At 38.2% G+C, this 9,757-nt stretch overlaps 2 protein-coding genes across 3 annotated transcripts in view; both read left to right on the top strand.

Moving 5' to 3' along the window:
• The window catches only part of LOC128879544 (integrin alpha-PS2), a 131,674-nt gene that overhangs the window by 110,656 nt on the left and 11,261 nt on the right, over window positions 1–9,757 (top strand). The window contains exons 6-8 of one of the 2 annotated variants that reach the window (XM_054128792.1): window positions 3,276–3,324; window positions 5,477–5,557; window positions 9,450–9,625. In XM_054128792.1, coding sequence (XP_053984767.1) covers window positions 3,276–3,324; window positions 5,477–5,557; window positions 9,450–9,625 — 306 coding nt within the window. The remainder of the gene's footprint in view (window positions 1–3,275; window positions 3,325–5,476; window positions 5,558–9,449; window positions 9,626–9,757) is intronic. The other variant, XM_054128793.1, reaches the window with a different exon arrangement.
• The window catches only part of LOC128879548 (uncharacterized), a 533,296-nt gene continuing 530,920 nt past the window's right edge, over window positions 7,382–9,757 (top strand). Inside the window, exon 1 of the mRNA XM_054128806.1 lies at window positions 7,382–7,421. The gene's annotated coding sequence lies outside the window, so the exon portion shown is untranslated. The remainder of the gene's footprint in view (window positions 7,422–9,757) is intronic.

Raw genomic sequence — 9,757 nt, 5'->3', positions numbered from 1 at the left:
CTATTAATGTTACAACATCCATTTTTAAGAGATAAAGTTGTTTACTTATATAAACCAGACCTTGGCATATTTTAACTAAAATGAAAATAAAAAATAATTATTTGAAATAATTTATTTCAGACAGTTATTTGAGAACAAAAATATTATCAATTCATTTTAAATAGTAGCTATTTCGAGTAATGAATTATTTCGTGGTTTTTGTATTTCTAATTTAACGACAGAAGTAATGCTAAAAATAATATGCAACAAAAGTTATTTATGTTAGAAATTTTTACAGTGTTTCGCTCCCCTAGAGATCAAAAACTGAGATCGTTCAAAAAGTGCAATATCGAATGCTGTTAATACACATACTGTCTACACGGAAATACTGTCTGAATAGGTTTGGGGTAGTTCTTGATGGGGACAGCAATATTGAATATCGTTAATGTACATACTATTTGAGTAGGTTCTCACTCAACCGAAAATGTATTTTAAATAATTATAAACTAGAATGACATGTTATTTCAATGTATAACGTATAAAACATAACGTAACAAAAGACCTGGTGTTAAAAATCACAACTTGAAAGTTCACCGTATGTGAGTTGTAAGCACGCACGAATCCTCGAAACAGCTTCAATGTTCAAACCTTCATCTGGTAGCTGAACCGAAGAGATTGAAGTGGAAAAAGAAAACGTATCGCGCAGGGAATAATAAAATATCTGTTTTTCTTCGTTTATGACCGCGCGGTGATCGTAAAGTTATTTTAAACTTCATGAAAAGTCAATGTAAAGACAAGTGCGGTGGGATCGAGGAGCAATAGATCCCGAAGCGCGTAACGCGATTCAACTTGAATACGTGTCGTAACGTTCGTGGGCCCCTCTGATAAAACAACGCTCTTGAGCCAACGTTCACACACGGTCTCCTGATACTCGACAGCACTTAATCGGCGCATGAGCCACTCGAGTGCCACTCGAAATCATCGACATACCTATCGCAGTTGAACCTTCGTATCGGTTGTTCCCATGCATGGAACATTGAAACTTTCACGCAGGTTTTACTCGTCTGACGCGTGCAGGCCTATACTACTTGCCGCTGAACGTAACGCAACGCGTGAGAAAAATGATAACCATGTAACGATGCCGACATTGCTATGCAAGATATGTTGTTTATTCGGAAGACAAAACACGCTTTAATTTACTTATCTGTTCTTCGTCTGTGTATACACAAGTATGAATTTGCATAAACATCTGCGAACCGTTTGTGACTATAGATACATACGATAGTATTCATTCAAATTTTAATATTATCGTCTAGTTGTTCTTCTTTTTGTTTTACTTTTCCTGCATAGAGAATTTCTGTTTGACGATTGCGAATATATGATAATTAGATTGCGGATGTATAATTTATATTTTATAATTGTATATGCATTTATGGCAAATGGAAACATGGGGAAATGTATGAAAATGTGCATAGATAGAAAAATATATAAAACTAGCTGTGATCCGCGATTTCATCCACGTGGAATACTATTCTTATTCTATATTACGTATTTACATGTTAAATTTGCAGTTTGTAGATACATGTATGGAAACAAGGCAACTTTAAAACAAAATAGTTGTGTAAATGAGCATATTAAGACCAAGTACGAAGTAAATCCGACCACGGACAAAATATGTCCCATGCAAATATTGCAACCCCTTTTCACCCCTTCAGGGGTTGAATTTTCTAAAATGCCGAAATAGGTGTTTCATTAACGACATCGAAGAGCATTAAGTCCAAGTTTCAAGGAAATCCGACGTTTCGTTTCGATGCCATACGCCAACAAAATGTTTTCATTTCAACTCGGGAATCGGTGATTTCACATGTTACATGCGTACACGTCCGGATGGTAGTTGCGAAGTCGTAACCGCGTGCCAGCAATTCTTTCCAGAACGATCGAAGATGTTTCTGCGTACATGTCCGAGGCGTTCCAGTAGCCGATCGACGATTTTTCCGCGATCGAGCGGAGGCGATCGTCGCGTACCAAGAAGCTCCTATCGCGAAGGCCGCTGGAAGACAGGCTCAACATGCGTGACGCGATTCCGCGCGCGAGGCGCGTTTACACGCGCTGGTGCACAGATGCCCGGACCGAGCGTACGCGCGAGCTGGCTGATTTATCGCGTCTCGGGGCCCGTGCGCGAGGCGTTCCTTATCTCCGCCATTATCTCGGGAATTAGAGAAAAATCGCCACTTTCGTGGGTGCGTCCGTTTCCTGGTCGGCTCGCCCGCGGCCTCGAAAAATCGCGGGTCGATAATTCACGCTTGTTGTTCTGGTACTTTTCGCCCGCGCGAGAGATCGCGTGAGAACGACTGTGAACAGTCGTTGTTGGCTGGAATAGTTGAACACGGGATACGTGGAACGCGTCGATTATCGGAATTAATTGGGGAGATTAGGTTGTATAGAGGAGGAGTAGAAGTGTGGCGAGGTTTAAAGGTTTTCAGCTGATTGAGGAGTTGAGATTGTAAGGCGTCTTGGTTTCGAAGCGATTTGAATCTGATGTGCAGTGGAATAGTTTAGGATTGAAATGTTTTGAGAATAAATTAATCGATACTATTTGTGGTTGAAGCATTGTTGTATTGAAACACAGCGGATATGGAAGAATTTCAATAAAAAAAAATATATATATTATAGGATTGAAACGTTTAGAATTTGAGCATTTTACAATGAGAAGTAAAATGGTATTGAAGCATTGTAGAATGAAAATATATTAGCATTAATGTGTTTAGAATTTGAGCATTTTAGAATGAGAATCAGAGTTGTATTGAAGCATTATAGAATAAAAATATATTAAAATAAAAATGTTTAGAATTCGAGCATTTTAGAATGAGAAGCAGAGTGTCATTAAAGCATTATAGAATAAGAACACTTTGTTTAGGAATCATTTTAGTATTTGGAAGCATTTTAATATCGGAGCATTTTATGATTGAAACATTTAAGCATTTAACGTATTTTGCTCATCTGTATTCTATCTATCGGAACGTAAATTAATTCAATTAATTATTACTCCGTTTCTGTACTAATTTGTATGCAACTTATCTCGGGGCGTATCGCGTTTTAACGAACTCAGACGGATTGGTAGGTTCTAAAATTAAAGTTCCAGATATGCCAGCGATCGAAGGCGTCTGAATGAGATTAACGGGTATCGAGAGAAGTTGAAATTTCACTGATAAAGACGATCAGCTAAAGTGCTTCCCACCGTTAGTTATTCGACGTCGACAAATTCCCTTAATGGCACAACTTTCTATTTGTTACAGAACGGCGAGGGCCTCTTCATCGGGGCGCCAGGAAGTTGGTACTGGCAAGGTAAGATTCCTTTTCGATCCACTGACTCCAAAGTTCAATCTAGGTCACCGTTTCGCTGTCAGAATTACCTTAACCCTTTGCACTCGGATGTCCTTCTTGAGGAGACATTACAAGTCTAGCAAACTTTGTTAGTAATTATCGGATCTAGGCGCTGATGAAACAACATTATTTGAAATACTATTTCAAGTAACGTGTTATTCTATTTCATAATTATTTTCATAGCTGTGGTCACTTGTGAAATTCAATTATTTATGATTGCTATGAACGATAATTCTTTTTTATAACATTAGATGGATAAAAATCTCTTAAAAATTGAACTTCTCGAAGAAAGAATTTTGCTCGAAATTTAAAAAGTAGAAATTTCTTGAAATAAATAGTTCTTGTTGCATATTATTTTGGGGATTATTTCTTTCGTTAAATTTGAAATACAAAAATAACTAAACAATTCACTTGAAATAGTTATTATTTCAAATGAATTGATATTATTTTAAAATAGTCATTTTTTATTTTCATTTGAATTAAAATATGCCTTGCTTTGGTAATTATACGCAATAAATTTATGTAAAGCGTCAAAAATGCATGTTTCCTAAGTTTCCTCGAAGTTTTTCCTTAAAACGATAAGGAAAAGCAAATCAAACCGTGGTACATGTACTGAAATGTATACAAAATCATATGAGCCGATGAACGTTCACAGAAAGCAGTAAAAAACATTTATATGAGATAGGTATGACCGCACTTTGTATTAAATGGTGCAATTTGAGGAAATATACGAGCAAGCCCAAGAATGTAGCCTAAAGGAATGTGACTCTTAATGCATATCGATATGTGTTTTAAGCTTTACAACATATTAGAAAAATATGAGATATAAAATTTTTATTTCTTGTCATAAATATGTTCCCTCGATGTCTAAAGATCAATATAAATCAAATATTGCAATAAATTACATAGTTTTAAAGTTAGAATATTTAATACGACGCGATTCCTGTTTGCATATTTTGCAATAATATGGCTCCGAGTGCAAAGGGTTAATGAATGATAATTTGTTTGATATTTATTATAGATTAATTATTGTACATTAATTATTTATTCAGTTATTTCTCGACTTTTGTTTAACCGACTGCCAAGCCTTTGAGGAAGCGGAATTTAAAAACTATATTTTGCCGAATATCAAATGTCAATTTTATCAAGGTAATTCCGTGTCAACGCGTATTGCCGCCATATTGCACACCTGCAATTAAGGTGTTACATTTGAAAGAAGACCTGTAAATTTGAAGGCATCCAATACAAAAATTTAATTCTTCTAGATTCCAGCTGGCTATGAATTCACTAATTTATTTCGATTCATTTGCACCACTGTTACGTATTTACCAGAATTGACCCTTTGCTGTCCTATGCTGAGTGACACTCGACAGAACTGTACTGAAATCAGAAAATCTGGACTGCAAAGGGTTAAGAGGTGAATCAAAAGGCTCGTTTGTCTTAAAAATAACGAAGTAACAGAACTCCTGTAAGAACCGGAAATGGGAGGTAGCTGACACGATTCTGAACAATTCCCTTTTCAAAAATGTCGATGGAGGCTTCATTTTTGAATTATTAACGAAAAACCGCCGATCAATCACAGTGCCCGAGTAACGCACGCTTAGCCGCGAGAGTATAGGCTCGAGCTGCTATTGGCTGCCTATCAGCTGAGAGCGCGCTGCTCGGGCGCTGTGATTGGTCGGCGGTTTTTTGTTAATAATTCAAAAACGAAGCCCCCACCGACATTTTCGCAAAGGAAATTGTTGGTCAGAATCGTCTCAGATACCCCCCCTTTTCCGGTTCTTACACAAATTCTGGAACACCCTGTTAATAAAGAATTAATACTAATTCCCAGTGAAAATTCCACGCAATAATCAAAATACAAATTTCGAGCTATCCTTAAATTCTCTAAATTCTGCTAAAGTCTCGCTGGAAATAATTGGGCTTGTCTAAATTTTCGATCTACAATTGCATTAAAATCTACCCGTCCCCCTTGAGCCCACACGCTAATTGGTTGGCGAGAAGTCACCTTTCTACTAATAAAGAGCCGAAAGTTTCGAGCTTCGATAACCCCTGGGGCGATGGAACGACAACCGAGAATGATTTAGAGGAGACATTCGTTAAACAATTCCAGGTCAGTTATACTCGATCAGCACCGATATGAGGTTGCAGTTCGTTGCGACGACGTTCACTACACCTGAAGCAGAAGGATCAGGTACCGCGTACTTTCAGGCGCCCTTAAACGAACCAATCAACGTTGTCGACTTAAACCAGCCCTTCTAAAACCTCTAATCAGCTGCCATACTCTTAACTACGGCTCCCATTAACAAGTCTTGCTTGACGCTCGAGAAACTTATGTCGGCGTCCATGAAAGTTCACATTCAAGGATTCGCAACTCTACCGATGCTACTGGTGGCTTTATTACGCATAATTTGTTTGGTATAACGGCGCGGACAATTTAGAAAACGCATTCAAATGTATTACACCGCTGCTCGAAAGTATGTGAACACTTCCTTAATTGGAGTAAATTACGTTACGAAACTATGTATTAATGGAGATGAAATAAAAAGATTTTCGTAACGTTTTCATAACCAAGAATATAATTTAAAGAAACGTGAATCCACGTCAGCGGTCGCGAATGTGTTAATTGACACCTAACACAGCGAAGTAAACATTTTCTTATAATTATCCACAAGTTACCATGTCGCGTAAAATGGCTCAGCTGTTATGCCAGACGAAGATATGATTCTAAAGCCGCATCTTCGCATCAGTGGGCGTCGACGATGTTCGATGGTGTCCGAAATTTGTCCCAAAAGCGACGTGACACCAGTGATCGTACAGTCTGCGTGCGTTTACACTTGCTTGGCAGTGGCCCCAATTAATTTCCATTAATTACTCGCAAACGTCCGCGGTCATCCGGCTTTTCCGCTCATGCGATTTCACCGCGACATTAACAAGACACCTGTGATTAATAATTCGATCGAAGCCGCGCGGAACTGTCACGCTCAAGAGCGTCGCGAAAACGTGGAGAGGAGCAAAGGAGAAAAACACTTTTGTTCGTCGCATCACAGATTTCCAATTACCGCGAGGCAATCTTGTATGCTTGACAGTTTGAGGTCTTGTACGCCACCGTGCCACTCCCTAAGAGTGATTAATATCCGTTTGACGATTAATTCACCGTGTGCTAGTATTACTTATTAATTAAACCACCAAGTGAGTCGAGGGTAGCAATCTCTAACGGGGCGGGGGCCTGCTTTTCACAGCTTCGTGTTGCGGCAAGGGACGGATGTCTAATCGACCTCGGATGCCATTCGAGAGCTGCTATTTAATTTACAGTATGCCTGGCAGTAGCGAGCGAAGCAACGTCGCCACTATTGCGGATAGAACTGTTGCTTAAATGCTAGATTAGTCATAATGTCCACGCAGCTTACAATTCTGTTCTTTTCCCAACCGTTTCTTTGACTGCGATTTCGATTTTTTACGCAACGACAGGTTGTAGCGTTCAGAATGTCCGATATTGGGTCGAGGTAAGATTTCTATTGGTTAATAAAGGAACTTTTAGGCGAGAAACTAGAACGTTTTAGAACACAGATTTTATAAATTCGTACGAACCTGTCTGTAGCTTCTTGACCGACTCTTTTCTGCGATAAAAAGTGGAAGATAAATTCTAAATTTCGTGCTAGATGTTATACTAGATTTTATAACAGAAGTAGTTCAGTTTTAGCAATACCAAAAATCATACTATTATTCTCAGATAGATTGAAGAAAATAATTTAATCACCAAGCAAATTGTAGGTTATTCCATCATCATTCTTCAAGTATTATTTAGGTTTGAAGTATTTTTATGAGGGTAGCTAAATGCAGTTGAGCTTCATCTTTCATACCACTTTGTATAGAGGGTGTCCCAAAAATGTTGGAGGTCCATGAATGGGGTGGTTCGAGGGGGGTGATTTGAAACAACTTTTTCCTTAGCGAAAATGTTGTCCGAGGCTTCGTTAAGGAGATATTAATAGAAAACCGCGACCAATCAGAGCGCGAGTATGCCGGTGGAGCGTGGCCTATACTACTGCGGCCGTCTGGTGAGTAGCCTACACTACTGCGGCCGTCTAGTGCGTAGGCTACACTACTGGGAGCGCTCCGCGAGGGTTTTCTGTTAATATCTCCTTAACGACGCCTCGCACAACATTTTGGCTAAGGAAAAAGTTGTTTCAAATCACCCGAACCACCCTTTTCAAGGACCTTCAACATTTTTGGGATACCGTGTATATGTATTTTCTTTTCTACATGACAGAAAGTTTCTCTGTTCTTGACAAGGAACTCTTTTCTGCGATAGAAAGTGCAAGATAAATTCTAATACTAAAAATAGTTCATTTTTAGCAGAGTCAATGATGACACTGTTATCCTCAAACAAATAAAAGAAAATAATTAAATCATCAAGAAAATTATAGGTTACTTCATCATCATTCTTCAAGTATTATTTAGGCCTGACCTATTCTCATCGGAGTAGCTGAGTTTCATCTTCTACATCACGTGATATGAAGTTCGTTTGTCTATCTTCCTAAAAGGTTTTACCTTCAACACGACTCGCCAGAGGTTGATTCAGTTCATTTTGGGAAAGACTTGAAAGTAACATCAGCAATGGATGACGAACATCGCCATTACTCTTTTAGAGCACAAACTTGGTTACAGGATAGATCTTAAAGATTCATCAACGTCCAAGTATGGAGGCGTGGAGCAGGGGTTGTCTTGCGAGATCCATTTATCACCATTGTGTCATTAGCCAATTAAAGAATTGTCCATTAGAACAAGAATGACAGCAAAAACCACACACTTCGTTCTATCGATTTTTCCGACTCTCGTTTAGAGCACGAGGAACCTATTTATCAAGATTTTAGACTCCATTAGTCACTCCGAAGTTGAAACTGTTGCAGCACCGGATTATCGTGTTGATTGCTTGACCATCTGAGGAAACTGTGCACCAGTTGTAATTATCAAATCTTTTTCACTTCTTCCGAATTACCCAAGAAAATTATCTAAGATTTTCATCTTATTCCTTCATTTTAACATTAACAGTATCCGTTTCGGAATTTTTTATTGCACGAGTTTTGGCAAGAGTTATACGATAACGAGAATCTTGTAAGATAGTAGATTAGGTACATTGTATGTAAATAGTTCCTTCAACGGGGCATTTTGTTTGTTACAACCTAGTTATTGAACAGTTTGAGCACTAACATGAAATCATTATACATAGCATCCCGAAAATAGATAGTTAAACTTTGGGAGTTTATTTCACAAGTGTTGAGGATACAATTATGTCTGAAGATGCTTCTATTTTGATTAGAAGGATTCTTAATTGGCAATAGAGTTTTCGCAGACGACACAATTTCCTTCGTGTTCATAGTAAACAATTCTATTACTTTATTGTTGCGAATACAAGCATGATCTAACTTTACTGATCCTTGAATATTTCGACAAATCGAAATGACCATATTTTAACACTTTTTTTATAAGAATAATATTTTTTTAGACAATTGAAACCTACATAATGTAACGTTTACCGTTATTATTGCTAGTTGACAATTTTTACCAACCCACACCTAACCAGATTTATTTTTAACCGACTTCGAAAAGGAGGAGGTTACTCAATTCGACATGTATATTTTTTTTTTCGAAATCGATTATATTTTTTTCCAAAAATTATTTTATCTTTAACATCTTATCTTCGAAATTATGTTATTTAATTCCACAGTAGAAAGTCCTGTCACCCACATATGGATAGCGTAGCGATCAACGTGTTAAATTAATTTCACTACTACTCACAATCACTAACAACACTTTCAACCTTACATTTTATTTTCACAATTTCACGACATTTTCGAATCCTCAAATCGAAAAGAAACTCCAAACCTTAACCATTTATTTTCGGGACATCCCATGTACCCTTTACGTTTGTATGTGTTTGGTATTGTAATTTCGAGTAGTGACTTTTGAAGTGGTTTTTATTTTTAATCGTAGTCAAGAACGAAAACGTGTTTGGGAAAATACGTGATTCAACGAGCGTTTCTCGCGACTTCGTCGTTCTCATTGTTCGCTGGTTGCTTTTACAGGACAAGCATTTTCACAGTCGCTGAAGAATCGACCCAGGATAATGTCCACCAAGGAAGGACCAGATACAGAGGACGATAGCTACATGGGCTATTCCGTGACGACCGGAGATTTCATTGGGAATGGCGAGAGCGGGTCTGCTGTTGGCGTACCTCGTGGCTCCGACCTTCTTGGCAAAGTATGCTCATGAAATATTAACACGTAATTGCGACGGAAAGAAGGAACGCGCGATTGAAATTAATTTCTGCCGGTGAAAGTAACCCGTCAGGTGAAAATTTATTGCTGTCCCGGGAAAAAGACGCGGACCTAA

The sequence above is a fragment of the Hylaeus volcanicus genome, chromosome 7 (genome assembly GCF_026283585.1).
Source record: "Hylaeus volcanicus isolate JK05 chromosome 7, UHH_iyHylVolc1.0_haploid, whole genome shotgun sequence".
In the NCBI taxonomy this organism is placed as follows: Eukaryota; Metazoa; Arthropoda; class Insecta; order Hymenoptera; family Colletidae; genus Hylaeus; species Hylaeus volcanicus.
The sequence above is the reverse complement of the archived record's forward strand: the minus strand, read 5'-3'. Positions and strand labels throughout refer to the sequence as shown.